The 18,975-nt window shown below is 48.3% G+C and overlaps 1 protein-coding gene across 1 annotated transcript in view; it reads right to left on the bottom strand.

The window, feature by feature from the left end:
* Window positions 1-1,411: 1,411 nt before the first annotated feature.
* The window catches only part of COQ8B (coenzyme Q8B), a 67,980-nt gene continuing 50,416 nt past the window's right edge, over window positions 1,412-18,975 (bottom strand). The window contains exons 17-18 of the mRNA XM_075323641.1: window positions 13,789-13,841; window positions 1,412-1,850 (exon numbers count right to left, since the gene is read on the bottom strand). Coding sequence (XP_075179756.1) covers window positions 1,545-1,850; window positions 13,789-13,841 — 359 coding nt within the window. The 3' untranslated portion in view covers window positions 1,412-1,544. The remainder of the gene's footprint in view (window positions 1,851-13,788; window positions 13,842-18,975) is intronic.

Here is an 18,975-nt window from a genome sequence, read left to right as displayed (position 1 = left end):
ATGAAAATAGACTAATAAAAACTAAAATGAAAAAAAACAAGAAAAAGAAGCTAACATGAAAATAAACCAATAAAAAGCAAAAAAAAAAAAAACGAAAATAAAACCAATGAAAAGCCATAAAAACCTAAAACCAAAATGAAACCAATAAACAGCCAAAAAAAGGAAAAAAAACGGAACTAAACCAATAAAGCCCCCCCCCCTAAAAAACAACTAAGGCTCTGTGCGCACTAGAAATGTGAAGTTTCTCAAGAAAATTTCTTGAGAAACTTCTGGGAGTGAAAGATTTCCGGACCTCCGGAAAAAATCCGCACCAAATCCGCATGCGGATTTGCCGCGATTTTCCCGCGGGTGGTTCCCTGCGGATTTTGCAGGCTGTACTGCCGAAATCCGCAGGGTACCAGCGGAAATAATGGACATGGTTATTTTCTCAAGAAATTTTCTCGAGAAATTCTTCTGAAGGAAACTTCTTGAGAAAAATCCGCACAGTGCGCACAGCTATTTTTTTTTCTCATAGAATTTGCTGGGAAATGTCTGCACAAAGATTGCAGACATTTCTCAAGAAATTTCCGCGGCAAATCCGCGGGTAAATTGGTCTAGTGCGCACAGAGCCTAAAACCAATAAAAAGCCAAAAAAATAAAATAAATGAAAATAAAGCAATAAAAATCTAAAATGAAAATAAACCTAAAAGACAAAAAAAAAGCTAAAAAAAAAACCAATGAAAAGCAAAAAAAACAACCAAAAACTAAAGTGAAAATAGACCAATAAAAAGCAAAAAAAACTCCCAAATGAAAATAAACCAATAAAAAGAAAAAAAAAAAAGACCCTAAAACGAAAATAAAACCAATGAAAAGCCATAAAAACCTAAAAATAAACCAATAGACAGCCAAAAAAAGGAGAATAGCATATAATTCCCCCCCCCAAAAAAAATAAAATAAAACCAATAAAAAGCTATAATGAAAATAAACCTAAAAGACAAAAAAGCTAAAATGAAAATAAAGCAATAAAAAGCAAAAAAAGCCCAAAAACTAAAAAAAAAGGAAAATAGACCAATATAAAGCAAAAAAAAAAACCAAAAACCCCAAATGAAAATAAACCAATAAAAAGCCAAAAAAAAAAATAAAAACGAAAATAAACCAATAAACAGCTAAAAAACAGAAACTGAAAATAAACCAATAAACAGCCAAAAAAACCCTAAAATTAATAAAAGAAAATAGAGTGAAGGCTTCTGGAACGGCTGAGATACGGATCAGACGGGACATTGCTCATGGAGCAAGTAGGACCCTGAAACTTTAAATCTTCCTCATTAAGGAGAGGAATTCCACTTGAGACCAAAGGTAGCTGAAAAAGAACAGACTTGGCACCAGAACGCAACGTCTTGGAAGCAGACTGTCATTTATGAGCCAGCAGAACAGCGGGGAGCAAAACTGTCCACGCTCGGCTGGTATGGATAACAATAACAAAAAAAGGATTACGTAAAAAAAAAACAAGACAAAAAATAAAAAAAACACTACCCATGTAGTTCAAGTAAAAACTATGGAGTGGATTATTCCGCCGGTGACCGGTGCCCCTCTCGGCCTCGCTGTGCCCAGTACTGACTATACGTGCTGTCGAAGAGCTCCTTACAGGGGATGGTCGCCTGCAGCTTGGCGCAGATGAGGAAGGAGCCGGCCATCTTGCGGTGCAGGGAGTAGGTCTCCTCGGGTGGGGGGGTGAGTCTGTGTTTTAGCATGACCGGGATTAGGTCATGGATCCTTTTGGTTGTGTTTTGGGTACCAAAATTGAATGGCTCCTCCGAGGCGAAAGCCTCCCCTAAAATCATCACAGCGTCTACGTGAGCTTCTTCAAACACCTGAAAATAGCAAACAAAATAAAAACAGAGAAAAAATATTAATAAAAATAATCTGATGTGAAAGAATAGTAAATAGAACGTTAGGCCCCCCCCACACACTTTTGCAGGAGTGTCCCCATCAGTAATATAGGCTGGATTTTAGGTGTATGCAAAGTCCTGCTGTCATCATTAGCACAATTCCAATACTTTAGATATTTCCTCTTCGTGTGTTTTCCTCATTCTTAGACCATTTTGTCTTCCCTCAGTGCGGCTAACACTCCTGTCCACCCAGTCTGTCTAATCTAATACTTGAGATACCAGGAGTGCTGAGGGAAGAAGAGGCTGCTCACACTGCTGTCCACCCTGTCCATCTAATCTAACACTAGAGATACTAGGAGTGCAGAGGTTAGAAGAGGCTGCTCACCAAGCCTATCTAACACTGGAGATACCAGGGGTGCTGAGGTAAGAAGAGGCTGCTTACACTGCTGTCCACCCTATCCAACACTGGAGATACCAGGGGTGTTGTGGCAAGAAGAGGTGGCTCACAAACTGCTGTCCACCATGCCTATCTAATCTACTACCGTACTTTAGATACCAGGAGTGCTAATATAAGAAGAGGCTACTCTCACTGCTGTCCACCATGTATATCTGATATAATACTGGAGATTCTGGGGGGTGCTGTGGTAAAAAGAGGCTGCTTCCACCATGCTTATCTAATCTACTATAGTAGATTGAGATACCAGGAGTGCTGAGATCATACTGGATATAACAGGGAGATAAGGTAAGAAGAGGCTGCTCAAACTACTATCCACCATGTCTATCTGATCTAATACTGAAGATACCAGGCCTGCTTAGGTAAGAAGAGGCTGCTCAGACTGCTTGTCCACCCTGTCTTTGATTTAATACTGGAGATAACAGGGGTGCTGAGGTAAGAAGAGGCTGCTCACACTGCTTGTCCACCATATCTATCTAATCTAATACTGGAGATAACAGGGGTGCTGAGGTAAGAAGAGGCTGCTCACACTGCTGTCCACCCTGTCTCTCTGATCGAATACTGGAGATAGCAGGGGTACTGAAGTAAGAAGAGGCTGCTCACACTGCTGTCCACCCTGTCTCTCTGATCTAATAGTGGATATAGCAGGGGTGCTGAGGTAAGAAGAAGCTGCTCACACTGCTGTCCACCCTGTCTCTCTGATCTAATACTGGAGATAGCAGGGGTGCTGAGGTAAGAAGAAGCTGCTCACACTGCTGTCTACCCTGTCTCTCTGATCTAATACTGGAGATAGCAGGGTGCTGAGTTAAGAAGAGGCCGCGCACATTTATGACCTGTGATGTACATTTTCTTCACAGGTAGTACCTGGGGTGCATTGTCCAGGATCAGAAGTTGATCCTGCTCTATACTGGGGAGACATCAATGGTGCGTCACAGCCATTAAATGCCTTTAACAGCAGTGTTCAGCCAATTCGGATTTCTTCTGTTTAAACATTTAGGTGCTGCTGTGAATCAATCACGGTGGGACTTATATGTCCTGCTTGTCAGACTTTGCTCCCCGGCTCCCGCAGTGGACGCTGGGTTATAAGTGCTATCTGCTGTGCTGTTATCTGCAATGTACCAAGTCATCACTTCTAACCCAAATCCCCAAAACTCACAATGGTCCTGGAGAATGAGAATGCCTTGAATGTGTCACAGCTCGGGAACACATCACAATGAAAACATAACACAGCAATGTCCTGTCCGGTGTCTGAACACTCTGCTGTACGGACGGCGTGTACCGAGCGGCGCAGACATCAGCCATTGTGGTAGGAAAAGCTGGGACTAAATGTACAACCGCCATACAGTGTCAGAGCCAACAGACAATACTTCTGGCCATTCAGCATGGGCAAGTGGCCATCCCTCGGCCAGAACATTGCCTTAAAGATGTCCCCTACGATATGTGCAGACAGCAGCTAAGTACGCACAGCCAAAGGTCATGTACCCTCACTAATTATCAGATTAGTGCGGCCTATAACCAGAATATTAAAGCAATGGACTGACATCTATATGTTCGGAATCTTTGGGGGTCCCAGCAATCAGACCTCCAGCAATCAAGAAGTTATCCCCTGTCCCATTGTAAGGGAATACCTTCCAAACTTCTAAATACCCCTTTAAAAGGGAACCTGTCACCACTTTTGGGGCCTATAAGCTGCAGCCACCACCAGTGGGCTCTTATATACATCATTCCAGAATACGGTATATAGGAGCCCAGGCCTCTTAGTATAACGTAAAAAACACTTTTATAATACTCACCTAGGGGGCGGTCCGGTCCGATGGGTGTCTCTGGTCTCCGGTCCAGTGCATCCTCTCTGCGGCGATCACTGTCCTCCTTCTTCTGAGGGCCGTGTACATGACGCAACCTATGTCACCCACACAGTCTGGCACTGAGGCCATGCGCAGGCGCACTTTGATCTGCCCTTCTCAAGGCAGATCAAAGCATTGTAGTGCACATGTGCAGACGGTCTGTAACCTTTCCTCGCGCCTGTGCATTACAGTACTTTGATCCTCCCTCAGCAGGGCAGAGAAAAGTGTGTCTGCGCAGGACTGCAGTGTCAGCCTGTGTGGATGACGTAGACGTGTCATCCACACCACTGGGCTGGGTAGAAGGAGGACGAAGATCGCAGCAGAGGGGAGGTGCCTGGGCGCAGAGGGAAGGTGCTGAGGCGCAGAGGGGAGGTGCCGGGGCGCAGAGGTGAGGTGCCGGGGCGCAGAGGGGAGGTGCCGGGGCGCAGAGAGAGAGGGGAGGTGACGGGGCGCAGAGAGAGAGGGGAGGCGCAGGACAGAGAGAGGAGGCGCAGGACAGAGAGAGGAGGCGCAGGACTGAGAGAAGAGGTGCAATAGAGAGGAGGTGCAATAGAGAGGAGGCGCAGGACTGAGAGAGGAGCGCCCGGACAGAGAGAGGAGGCGCCGGACAGAGAGAGGAGGCGCAGGACAGAGAGAGGAGGCGCAGGACAGAGAGAGGAGGCGCAGGACAGAGAGAGGACGCGCAGGACAGAGAGAGGACGCGCAGGACAGAGAGAGGAGGCGCAGGACAGAGAGAGGAGGAGCAGGACAGAGAGAGGAGGCGCAGGACAGAGAGAGGAGGCGCAGGACAGAGAGAGGAGGCGCAGGACAGAGAGAGGAGGCGCAGGACAGAGAGAAGAGGCGCAGGACAGAGAGAGGAGGCGCAGGACAGAGAGAGGAGGCGCAGGACAGAGAGAGGAGGCGCAGGACAGAGAGAGGAGGCGCAGGACTGAGAGAGGAGGCGCAGGACTGAGAGAGGAGGCACAGGACTGAGAGAGGAGGCACAGGACAGAGAGGAGGCACAGGACAGAGAGGAGGCACAGGACAGAGAGGAGGCACAGGACAGAGAGGAGGCACAGGACAGAGAGGAGGCACAGGACAGAGAGAGGAGGCACAGGACTGAGAGAGGAGGCGCAGGACAGAGAGAGGAGGCGCAGGACAGAGAGGAGTCGCAGGACAGAGAGGAGTCGCAGGACCGGACAGTAGCGACACCCATCGGACCGGACCGCCCCTTAGGTGAGTTTTATAAAAGTGGTTTTTTACGTTATACAGCGCAGCCTGGGCTCTTATATACAGTATTCTGGAATGCTGTATATAATGGCGCACTGGTGGTAAGAAGGGGCTGCTCACACTTCTGTCGATCCTATCTGATCTAATACTGGAAACACAATGGTGCAGAGGTAAGAAAAGACTGCTCACACTGCTGTTCACCTTGTCTATCTAATATACTGGAGATACCAGGGATTCTGAGGTAAGAAGAGGCTGCTCACACTGCTGTCCACGATATCTATCTGATCTAATACTGGACAAACTAGGGTGCTAAAGTAAGAAGAGACTGCTCACACTGCTGTCCACTCTATCCATCTAATCCAGACCTGGGCAAGGGGTGTCCCGTGGGCCACATACGGCCCGCCCATTCTCTATGACCGGCCCACCCGTCTTCAGCCGGTGCAGTGGAGCCGGGCTGTAGCCTGCCGGGCAGGGAGAGATCCTGCAGCTCCGCACAGTGTAGGCAGCGGAACGTAGGAATCTCTCCTCTGTTCCCTGCCGGGCACCTTTTTCTGTGACACGCGCTCTGATGTTGTCAGTACTGCACTGCGTGTGTCATTTCAAAAGTTACCGCCGGACAGGAGAAGAAGCGGCAGAGCGGGGGCTTGAAGAGAAGCAGCGGCGGGGGCCCCTCGGAGAAGATCATACATGAGAAGGAGCAGCTCAGTGGGGGGCCTGTACGGAGGTGCCTGAGGACGGGAACAATAAGAAGGGAGAGGTAAGTAGTGACTAATAACCTGAGGAGGGACAATGGGGGAGGGGGGGGGACTGGTGACTAATACTGGGGGTGTAGTATATTGTGGTGTAGTACATGGGGTGTAATGATGTAGTATATTACAGGTGTAGTATATGGGGGTGTAGTATATTACAGGTGTAGTATATGGGGGGTGTAGTGATGTAGTATATTACAGGTGTATATGGGGTGTAATGATGTAGTATATTACAGGTGTAGTATATGGGGGTGTAGTGATGTAGTATATTACAGGTGTATATGGGGTGTAATGATGTAGTATATTACAGGTGTAGTATATGGGGGTGTAGTGATGTAGTATATTACAGGTGTATATAGGGGTGTAGTGATGTAGTATATTACAGGTGTATATGGGGTGTAATGATGTAGTATATTACAGGTGTAGTATATAGTGGTGTAGTATATTACAGGTGTAGTATATGGGGGCTGTAGTGATGTAGTATATTACAGGTGTAGTATATAGTGGTGTAGTATAATACAGGTGTAGTATATGGGGCTGTAGTGATGTAGTATATTACAGGTGTAGTATATAGTGGTGTAGTATATTACAGGTGTAGTATATGGGGGGTGTAGTGATGTAGTATATTACAGGTGTAGTATATAGTGGTGTAGTATAATACAGGTGTAGTATATGGGGGGTGTAGTGATGTAGTATATTATAGGTGTAGTATATAGTGGTGTAGTATAATACAGGTGTATATGGGGGTGTAGTTTATTACAGGTGTAGTATATAGGGGGTGTAGTGATGTAGTATATTACAGGTGTAGTATATAGGGGTGTAGTATATAGGGGTGTAGTTTATTACAGGTGTAGTATATGGGGGAGTGTAGTGATGTAGTTTATTACAGGTATAGTATATAGGGGGTGTAGTAATGTAGTATATTACAGGTGTAGTATATAGGGGTGTAGTATATAGTGGTGTAGTTTATTACAGGTGTAGTATATAGTGGTGTAGTATAATACAGGTGTATATGGGGGTGTAGTGATGTAGTATATTACAGGTGTAGTATATAGTGGTGTAGTTTATTACAGGTGTAGTATATGGGGGAGTGTAGTGATGTAGTTTATTACAGGTGTAGTTTATAGGGGGTTTAGTAATGTAGTATATTACAGGTGTAGTATATAGGGGTGTAGTATATAGTGGTGTAGTTTATTACAGGTGTAGTATATAGGGGGTGTAGTAATGTAGTATATTACAGGTGTAGTATATAGGGGTGTAGTATATAGTGGTGTAGTTTATTACAGGTGTAGTATATAGGGGGTGTAGTAATGTAGTATACTGGGTAGAACTGAGTTAATTATATTAGTCCGCCCCTCTAAACCAATCCCATTTTCTCATGCGGCCCCATGGGAAAATTAATTGCCCACCCCTTATCTAATCTAACACTGGAGATACCAGGTGTGCTGAGATTAGAAGAGGTAGCTCCCAGTAGTCCACCCTGCCTATCTAGTCTACTACCGTACTGTAAGAAAACACTTTTACCCCTCACAAAACCAAGGTCTTCAGAGGCCTGAAAGTCAAAAACATTTCTCTTTGCAGTAGGTACTGTCTAACTGCCCCTATAGATTGAATGAAAATTTGCCAAAACCGTCCATTTCGGCGGGACCAGTAGACCGCTTGATGTGACTCTGGCATCCAGCTTCTTCTGTGACAGATGATGGCAGGTGAGAAGGATGAGGTTTTGGGAATTTCACCATGTATCTAGTAGACGTTTTCTATTCTTTCCCCCATGAAAAATTGAGTTTTGGGGGTTTTTTTTGCCCTCCCTTTTCTTTATTGTATAGAAGATGAAAATGTTAAGTGCATCTAAAACTGAACTTATCCAACAGACGCCATTTCTTCACGACAGTGACCAGAAGATGCCGAATATCTCAATCTTCAGAATTGTGGAACATCTCTGCCCACTCTGATTACTGGGGTACTACCATCTCATAAAGAGAGTCCCGGGGTGCTAGAAGAAGCAGTGATGTAGGCCTGCGCCCCCTTGACCGTTCCTCAGGAGTAGAGACCCCACCCCTCACTGTATGGCACGGCTGGGGACACTCTTGTGAGAGAACAGAATCCATTTTGTTCTTATAGTATCCATCTTATACTTAACTCTGACGTCACGGTTATCAGGTTACACTCATGGGTGGAGAAGCTTCATATTTCTGCGGAGACTTCCCAGTTCAGAGGAGACTTGTCTTTTGTCTGTGACCCTATATAAAACTGGTCACATGTACTAATAAAGAAGAAATAATAAGATTTGTCTTACGAGCGCTCGGGAAATCAATACAGCACACACCATACTGAGCATGTGCTGTATTGCTTTCCCGAGCGCTCATAAGACAAATCTTATTAATTTGGAGTTCAAGAGGCATGGAAGGAGGGTATTTTGCCCACACTCTAAAGGCCCCGTATACTTCGCCATGTTCACAGATACCGGCTGGCTCGCGAGCATCTGTCCTTTTCTAGTGGTGCACAAAAGAGCATGGCCAGGATTAACCCCTCACTGTACGGCACGGCTGGGGAAACTTGTGTGAGAGAACAGAATCCATTTTGCTCTTATAGTACCCATTTGCTCTTATAGTATCCATCTTAAACTTAACACTGAATAGGCAGGATAGTGCCACATTTCTGTTCATGCCCCTACTGCTCTTATTGGGTCATAGATCAGAGAGGGCTTGTCTTTTGTCTGTGACCCTATATAAACTGGTCACATGTACTAATAAAGGAGAATTCTTTGAGAACACCATACTAAGTGTGTGTGCTGTATTGATTTCCCGAGCGCTTGTAAGACAAACTTTATTAATTTGGAGTTCAAAAGGCATAGGAGGAGTGTTTTTCGCCATGTCTACAGATACCGGCCGGCTCGTGAGCAGCTCTCCTATTCTAGTTGTGCACATAACAACGAGGCCAGGATTAACCCCTTCACCGCTATATCAGCGGCCGAAGAATGCAGCTCTGCAGCCCCTCAATTCCTAGGTCCTTGGGGGGTCCCATACGCTGCATCACACTGGGTTATCCTAACAATATGCCATCCATTATAAGATGTGTATATGCTTTTTTTTTTAAATTCTTGAGCATTTTTTTCTTAATATTCTGCATTGTGCGATTCCTCTTATCCTTCTTAAGTACCTCTGCAATCATTGCGTGTGTAATAAGACGGTGTCATGTCACCAGGATACGTCGTCTGCTCTCATTTAAATTCCAGTAAGTAAAGTGTTCGACGGATAATTAGCCGAGCGCCGCACAATAGGTATAAAAGGATCTAATGAGAACAGTCAGAGACGGAGACAATATGACAGCTCCTGTCTGGGCTGTCACCGCTCTGAAGAGCTGTCGCCGAATATTACTGTCAATATCCAGGATCCAAGAATAGTAAAGACCTGAATGACAGCGCCGGTTACAACCCTGCCTCAATGAGAAAGCTACAGGAAAGAAAAGGTTAACAATGACCCCCAGAGGTTTCATATAAATCGACCCTACACCATTTGTAAATCAGAGCCTGGCATCTTCTTGGGTAACCGGTGCCAGCAGACAGGTTCCTCTGGGTAAACCCTTCCCCCTGTGGGATGCCGGAGCCGCTGAGATGTTTGACTAAAGTGGCGTGAAAACAATTAGTTCTGCTCCACACAAACATCTTCATTACAGGAGAACGACATAAGCGAGACATCTTCTTACACGAGAGGTACATGGTCAGCAAGAACAAAGCAGAGAGCGAAACGGTATAATAGCCAACGACAAGACTGAAGAAGCAGAAGAAAAGGTATAAAACCCAACGACAAGACTCAAGAAGCTCGGGAGAAGGTATAATATCCAGAGACAAGACTGAAGAAGCCGGGGAGAAGGTAGAAAACCCAACTACAAGACTGAAACAGCCGGGAGAAAGGTATAATATCCAGCGACAAGACTGAAGAAGCCGGGGGAAAGGTATAAAACCCAACGACAAGACTGAAGAAGCCGGGGAGAAGGTATAAAACCCAACGACAAGACGGAAGAAGCCAGGGAGAAGGTATAAAACCCAACGACAAGACTGAAGAAGCCAGGGAGAAGGTAGAAAACCCAACGACAAGACGGAAGAAGCCGGGGAGAAGGTATAAAACCCAACGACAAGACGGAAGAAGCCGGGGGAAAGGTATAATATCCAGCAACACAACTGAAGAAGCCGGGGAGAAGGTAGAAAACCCAACTACAAGACTGAAACAGCCGGGAGAAAGGTATAATATCCAGCGACAAGACTGAAGAAGCCGGGGGGAAGGTATAAAACCCAACGACAAGACTGAAGAAGCCGGGGGAAAGGTATAATATCCAGCAACACAACTGAAGAAGCCGGGGAAAGGTATAATATCCAGAGACAAGACTGAAAAAGCTGAAGAAAAGGTATAAAACCTAACAAGACTGAAGCAGCCGGGGAAAAGGTAGAAAACCCAACGACAAGGCTGAAGAAGCCGAGGAAATTGTATGAAACCCAACGACAAGGCTGAAGAAGCCGAGGAAATTGTATAATATCCAGCGACAAGACTGAAGAAGCCAAGGAAAAGGTATAATATCCAGCGACAAGTCTGAAGCAGCCGGGGAAAAGGTAAAAAACCCAACGACAAGGCTGAAGAAGCCGAGGCAAAGGTATAATATCCAGCGACAAGACTGAAGAAGCCGGGGGAAAGGTATAAAACCCAGCGACAAGACTGAGGAAGCCGGGAAAAGGTATAATATCCAACTACCGTGTTTCCCCGAAAATAAGACAGGGTCACATGTTATGTTTGACTCCGAAAGATGCGCTAGGGCTTATTTTCAAGAAATGTCTTATATTTTTACATTAACAACAATTCACATTTAATTTTTGAACAAAAAAATAAAAAATCAACATTAATTCAAATCTAATCATCACATTCTGGAACATCAACAAATTGTGCTACTCCTATTTCTGGATCAGATGCACATTTTCTTATCTGATCCGCTGTTCTCGTGATGCAGAACCCGTCCTATAGTGGAGGGTACAAATTATGTTTACAATGATGTAAAAAACCTGCTTAAATGTATTATTTTCTATGTACTACTAAGTTTACCCCCAAAAGAAAGCAGACATCACTTAAAAGAATCGCACTTACCAGACCCCAAACAATTAAGAGTTGGCAAATGAATGGGCTCTCACATACAAATATGCATCACTGTCAGGTCCCCCTGTGTTCTACAGTGGTAGCTCCCCCTGGTGACTGGAAGCAGTATCACTTGCGTGGAGGGATACTAGTACCCGATCTGTTTGTAAGATCCGCAGTGCAATGCAGCTGGAACGGTGAGGGACCTAACAGCGACGCAGATCTCTGTGTGAGAGCCCATCCATCATCACCAATTGCCAATTGTAATAGTTCAGGGTCTGGTGAGTGCGATTTTTCTGTCTTTTATTTTTTTTCTTGGGGAGGGGGGGGTAAATTGGCGTCTACTTTCTTTGATGAAGAGTCCTGCTGTAGTCTTCAGCTTTTTTTGTCTGGTTGGACACTTCCTTGTGAAACCACAACTAGGGCTGATTTTTTCAGTGGGGCTTATTTTTTAATCATGCTCAAAAAAGCCCCCAAAATCCCACTAGGGCTTATTTTCAGGAAAAAAGGGAATTTTGTTTACTTACCGTAAATTCCTTTTCTTCTAGCTCCTATTGGGAGACCCAGACAATTGGGTGTATAGCTTCTGCCTCTGGAGGCCACACAAAGTATTACACTTTTAAAAAAGTGTAACCCCTCCCCTCTGCCTATACACCCCCCCGTGCATCACGGGCTCCTCAGTTTTGGTGCAAAAGCAGGAAGGAGAAAACGTATAAATTGGTCTAGGGTAAATTCAATCCGAAGGATGTTCGGAGAACTGAAGACCATGAACCAAAAGAACAATTCAACATGAACAACATGTGTACACAAAAGAACAACCAGCCCGATGGGAACAGGGGCGGGTGCTGGGTCTCCCAATAGGAGCTAGAAGAAAAGGAATTTACGGTAAGTAATCAAAATTCCCTTTTTCTTTGTCGCTCCATTGGGAGACCCAGACAATTGGGACGTCCAAGAGCAGTCCCTGGGTGGGTAAAAAAAACAATACCTCAATAGAAAGAGCCGAAAACGGCCCCCTCTTACAGGTGGGCAACCGCCGCCTGGAGGACTCGCCTACCTAGACTGGCGTCTGCCGAAGCATAGGTATGCACTTGATAGTGCTTCGTGAAAGTGTGCAGACTAGACCACGTAGCTGCCTGACACACCTGCTGAGCCGTCGCCCGGTGCCGCAATGCCCAGGACGCACCTACGGCTCTGGTAGAATGGGCTTTCAACCCTGAAGGGAGCGGAAGCCCAGAAGTACGGTAGGCCTCGAGAATCGGTTCCTTGATCCACCGAGCCAAGGTTGACTTGGAGGCCTGAGATCCCTTACGCTGGCCAGCGACAAGGACAAATAGCGCATCTGAACGGCGCAGGGGCGCCGTGCGAGACATGTAGAGCCGGAGTGCTCTCACTAGATCCAAAGAGTGCAAATCCTTTTCACACTGGTGAATTGGATTAGGGCAAAAGGAAGGCAAGGAGATATCCTGATTTAGATGAAAAGGGGATACCACCTTAGGGAGAAATTCCGGGACAGGACGCAGAACCACCTTATCCTGGTGAAAAACCAGGAAGGGAGCTTTGCATGACAGCGCTGCAAGCTCAGACACTCTCCGAAGTGATGTGACTGCCACCAGGAAGGCCACCTTCTGGGAAAGACGGGAGAGAGAGACATCCCGCAGAGGCTCAAAAGGCGGCTTTTGAAGAGCCGTCAGGACCATGTTAAGATCCCAAGGTTCCAACGGACGTTTGTAAGGTGGAACCATGTGGCAAACCCCCTGCAGGAACGTGCGGACCTGCGGAAGCCTGGCTAGACGCTTTTGTAAAAACACGGAGAGCGCCGAAACTTGGCCCTTGAGAGAGCCGAGGGACAAACCCTTGTCCATTCCAGATTGTAGAAATGAAAGGAATGTGGGTAAGGCAAACGGCCACGGAGGAAAACCGTTATCAGAGCACCAGGATAAGAAGATTTGCCAAGACCTGTAATAGATCTTGACGGACGTTGGCTTCCTGGCTTGTCTCATGGTGGCAATGACATCCTGAGATAACCCTGAAGACGCTAGGAGCCAGGACTCAATGGCCTCACAGTCAGGTTGAGGGCCACAGAACTCAGATGGAAAAACGGGCCTTGTGACAGCAAGTGTGGGCGGTCTGGAAGTGCCCACGGTTGACCCACCGCGAGATGCCACAGATCCGGATACCACGACCGCCTCGGCCAGTCTGGAGCGACGAGAATGGCGCGACGGCATTCGGACCGGATCTTGCGTAGTACCCTGGGCAGCATCGCCAGAGGGGGAAACACGTATGGCAGTCGAAACTGCGACCAATCCTGGACCAAGGCGTCCGCTGCCAGAGCTCTGTGATCCTGAGACCGAGCCATGAAGGCCGGGACCTTGTTGTTGTGTCGTGACGCCATGAGGTCGACGTCCGGCGTTCCCCAGCGGCGACAGATCTCTCGAAACACGTCTGGGTGAAGAGACCATTCCCCCGCGTCCATGCCCTGACGACTGAGAAAATCTGCTTCCCAGTTTTCTACGCCCGGGATGTGAACTGCGGAGATGGTGGAGCCTGTGTCTTCCACCCACTGCAGAATTCGGAGGACTTCCTGGAAGGCTTGACGACTGCGAGTGCCGCCTTGGTGGTTGATGTACGCGACGGCAGTGGCGTTGTCCGACTGTATTCGGATCTGCCTGCCCTCCAGCCACCGATGGAAAGCCAATAGGGCTAGATATACTGCCCTTATCTCCAGGATATTGATCTGAAGGGACGATTCTATTGGATTCCAGGTTCCTTGAGCCCTGTGGTGGAGAAAAACCGCTCCCCAACCTGACAGGCTTGCGTCCGTGGTGACCACGGCCCAGGTTGGAGGTAGGAAGGATTTTCCCCGAGACAGAGATGTGGGTAAGAGCCACCACTGAAGTGATGTTTTGGTTGCAAGGGAAAGAGAGATGTTCTTGTCGAGGGAAGCCGAACTCTTGTCCCATTTGCGAAGAATGTCCCATTGGAGTGGCCGTAGATGGAATTGCGCGAACGGCACTGCTTCCATAGCTGCAACCATCTTCCCCAGGAAGTGCATGAGGCGCCTTAAGGGGTGTGACTGACTCCGAAGAAGTGAGTGCACCCCCGCTTGCAGAGAAAGCTGTTTGTCCCGCGGTAGCTTGACTAACGCTGGCTGGGTATGAAACTCCATCCCGAGGTAAGTCAGTGATTGGGTCGGCGTCAACTTGGATTTCGGGAAATTGATGATCCACCCGAACTGCTGGAGAGTCTCCAGAGTGACGGAAAGACTTCGTTGACACGCCACCCGAGAAGGAGCCCTGACTAGGAGATCGTCCAAGTAGGGGATCACCGAGTGGCCCTGAGAGTGCAGGACCGCCACGACGGATGCCATGACTTTGGTGAAAACCCGTGGGGCTGTCGCCAGGCTGAAGGGCAATGCGACGAACTGGAGGTGTTCGTCCCCGATGGCGAAACGCAGGAAACGTTGATGTTCGGGTGCGATCGGCACATGGAGATAAGCATCCTTGATGTCGATCGATGCTAGGAAGTCTCCTTGTGACATCGAGGCGATGACCGAGCGGAGCGATTCCATCCGAAATCGTCTGGTTCTCACATGTCTGTTGAGCAGCTTGAGGTCCAGAACGGGACGGAATGACCCGTCCTTTTTTGGCACCACGAACAAGTTGGAGTAAAAACCGCGACCACATTCCTGAAGGGGAACGGGAATCACAACTCCATCTATCTTTAGAGCGTCCACTGCCTGAAAAAGTGCGTCGGCCTGCGCGGGGGGTGGGGAGGTTCTGAAAGAAATGAGCCGTAGGTCAAGAGCTGAACTCTATCCTGTAACCATGAGACAGAATGTCTCTCACCCATCGGTCTTGAACGTGTGGCCACCAGGCGTCGCCAAAGCGGGAGAGCCTGCCACCGACTGAGGATGTGGCTAGATGAGGCCGAGAGTCATGAGGAGGCCGTCTTGGAGGCAGTGCCTCCTGCGGCCTTTTGGGGGCGTGACTTGGACCGCCACGCATAGGAGTTCCTCTGGCCTTTCTCCGGCCGGTTGGTCGAAGAGGATTGGGACTTGGCGGAGGGACGAAAGGACCGAAACCTCGATTGGATTTTTCTCTGCTGAGGTCTCTTAGGTTTGGACTGGGGTAAGAAGGAGTCCTTTCCCGAGGATTCCTTAATAATCTCATCCAACCGTTCGCCAAACAAAAAGTCGCCAGAAAAAGGCAAACCAGTTAAGAACCTCTTGGAAGCAGAGTCTGCTTTCCATTCGCGCAGCCACATGGCCCTGCGGACTGCCACGGAGTTAGCGGATGCTACAGCCGTACGGCTAGCGGAGTCCAGGACGGCGTTCATGGCGTAGGACGAAAATGCTGATGCCTGAGAGGTCAAGGAAGAAACATGTGGAGCAGAATTCCGTGTGACAGCATTAATCTCAGTCAGACAAGCCGAGATTGCTTGGAGAGCCCACACGGCCGCAAAGGCCGGGGCGAAAGACGCGCCTGTGGCCTCATAAATAGACTTCACCAAGAGCTCTATCCGTCTGTCAGTGGTATCCTTCAGGGATGAGCCATCGGCAACAGACACAACGGACCTAGCAGCCAATCTAGAGACTGGAGGATCCACCTTGGGAGAGTGAGCCCAACCCTTAACGACTTCAGATGGAAAGGGGTAACGCGTGTCAGTGAGCCGTTTAGCAAAGCGCTTGTCCGGAACCGCTCTGGGCTTCTGGACAGCGTCCCTGAAGTTAGAGTGATCAAAAAACATATTGCGCGTACGTTTGGGGAAACGGAATTGGTGTTTCTCCTGCTGAGAAGCTGACTCCTCTGCAGGAGGCGGCGGTGGTGTGAGATCCAACACCTGGTTGATGGACGAGATAAGATCATTTACTAAGGCGTCCCCCTCAGGTGTATCAAGGTTAAGGGCGAAGTCAGGGTCAGAGCCCTGAGCTCCCCCGTCCGCCTCGTCGTCCTGAGAGTCCTCGAGCTGAGATCCAGAGCAGCGTGAGGAGGCCGGGGAAGAGTCCCAGCGAGGCCGCTTAGCCGGTCTGGGGCTGCGGTCCGGGCAGGAGTCCTCCGCCTGGGACCTAGAGGCTATCCTGGGAGCGCGCTGCGGCGCGGACCGAGAAGGGCCTGGAAGAGACAGACTAACAGGGGCCGGGGCCTGTGAAGGGCCCGGTCTGGACTGCAAAGCTTCAAGGAGCTTAGATGACCATTTGTCCATAGACTGTGCAACGGACTGAGAAAGTGACTGAGAGAGTTTCTCAGCGAAAGAGGCCAACGACGGTGACTCTGTCCCTGCAGCCTGTTCAGTGGGAGCAGGGGGATGTACATGAGCCGAGGGGCCCACAAGTGCCTTAGGCTCCGGCTGAGCAAGCGTGGCAGGAGTCGAGCATTGATCACAGTGAGGGTAGGTGGATCCCGCAGGCAACATAGCCCCACAAGAGGTACAGGCCGCGAAAAAAATCTGTGCCTTAGTAGCTTTGCTCCTTGTGGACGACATGCTGTTGTCTCTTAGGAGAGTGACCACTGAGGGTATATGGGAAAAGGGTATACAGCCTTTCCGAACAGATATATATATATCTATCATTATATATATATATATATATATATATATATATATATATATATATATATATATATATATATATATCCATCCCGGCACCCTAGGGGGACCAGCACCGTGACCGGTGTGGCTTATCAACCGCTAACGAGCGGAGTGTGTCCTCCAGATTCCCTGTCGTGGATCCCCCGGAGCTGCAGAGCTTTGCTGCTGAGTAGCATCCACCGGCAGAATGCTAAAAATGGCCGCCGGAGCTCTCAGGGGGGGTGTGGAGCCGAGGGCGGCGCCAGCAAAGAGCGGGAATCTGGAGTCCCCACAGTGGTCAATGAGGGGGGAGGGAAACATACAGGATGCTCCAGCCCTCAAAGCCGACGTCATGTCGGCAATCCCGCCCTAACCCCTGACAGGCAGGCTCGGGGGCGGGATTTTTCGCGACTAGGCCACGGCGAAGCCGGGGACTAAATTTAAGGCCGTGCCCGACAAGCAGGCACGGTCGGCGCGGAAGTCCGCCGAAAAGACAATGGACGGAACTACCGCGGCTTCCGGGGATAAGGTGCGACCCTCTCTGTACAGTCCCCACATGGGGACACAGAGTACCTTCCAGTTACAGGGCCCGGTCCCTGGGGGTGAAGAAGCTCCGGTCCGGCAGGTTCCACCGGGGGCTGCGAATGGAGCACGGTCCCAGCTCATGGATGACCGCTTAGGATCCCACTTCTCCCAGAGCCGCATAAGGGATGGTGAAGGAGACGGCATGTGGCTCCAGCCTCCGTACCCGCAATGGGTACCTCAACCTTAACAACACCGCCGACATAGTGGGGTGAGAAGGGAACATGCCGGGGACCCCATCGGGGTCCTCTTTTCTTCCATCCGACATAACTATGTATGAGAATGCATGAGTAGATGTGTGCCTCCTTCCACACAAAGCATAAAACTGAGGAGCCCGTGATCCACGGGAGGGTGTATAGGCAGAGGGGAGGGGTTACACTTTTTTAAAAGTGTAATACTTTGTGTGGCCTCCAGAGGCAGAAGCTATACACCCAATTGTCTGGGTCTCCCAATGGAGCGACAAAGAAACAGGGTATAAAAATAAAGAAGATAGTGGTAGGTATAATACACAACAAACAAGAACTAATCCGCTAGTAAAATGGTATAATACTAGAGTTGAGCGGATTGCTAATAATCCGGGTCCGGCGGATCAGTGTCGGGTTGACATGCAAGTCCGAGTTCCGATCCGGAATCCGGCCAATATATGTCAATGAGGAGCGGAATTCGGGACACGAGAGAGAGAGGGAAAAGAGAGAGAGAGAGAGAGAGAGAGAGCGAGAGAGAGAAGAGCGAGAGAGAGAAAGAGCGAGAGAGAGAAAAGAGAGAGAGAGAGGGAAAAGAGAGAGAGAAAAGAGAGAGAGAGGGAAAAGAGAGAGAGAGAAAAGAGAGAGAGAGGGAAAAGAGAGAGAGAGAGGGAAAAGAGAGAGAGAGAGGGAAAAGAGAGAGAGAGAGGGAAAAGAGAGAGAGAGAGGGAAAAGAGAGAGAGAGAGGGAAAAGAGAGAGAGAGAGAGGGAAAAGAGAGAGAGAGAGAGGGAAAAGAGAGAGAGAGAGAGGGAAAAGAGAGAGAGAGAGAGGGAAAAGAGAGAGAGAGAGAGGGAAAAGAGAGAGAGAGAGAGGGAAAAGAGAGAGAGAGAGGGAAAAGAGAGAGAGAGAGGGAAAAGAGAGAGAAAAGAGAGCGAGAAAAGAGAGAAAAGAGAGCGAGAAAAGAGAGAAAAGAGAGCGAGAAAAGAGAGAAAAGAGAGCGAGAAAAGAGAGAAAAGAGAGCGAGAAAAGAGAGCGAGAAAAGAGAGCGAGAAAAGAGAGCGAGAAAAGAGAGCGAGAAAAGAGAGCGAGAAAAGAGAGCGAGAAAAGAGAGCGAGAAAAGAGAGCGAGAAAAGAGAGCGAGAAAAGAGAGCGAGAAAAGAGAGCGAGAAAAGAGAGCGAGAAAAGAGAGCGAGAAAAGAGAGCGAGAAAAGAGAGCGAGAAAAGAGAGCGAGAAAAGAGAGCGAGAAAAGAGAGCGAGAAAAGAGAGCGAGAAAAGAGAGCGAGAAAAGAGAGCGAGAAAAGAGAGCGAGAAAAGAGAGCGAGAAAAGAGAGCGAGAAAAGAGAGCGAGAAAAGAGAGCGAGAAAAGAGAGCGAGAAAAGAGAGCGAAAAGAGAGAGAAAA

This window comes from Anomaloglossus baeobatrachus, chromosome 9 (assembly GCF_048569485.1).
Source record: "Anomaloglossus baeobatrachus isolate aAnoBae1 chromosome 9, aAnoBae1.hap1, whole genome shotgun sequence".
Lineage (NCBI taxonomy): Eukaryota > Metazoa > Chordata > Amphibia > Anura > Aromobatidae > Anomaloglossus > Anomaloglossus baeobatrachus.
This window is presented reverse-complemented; position numbering and strand designations above follow the sequence as displayed.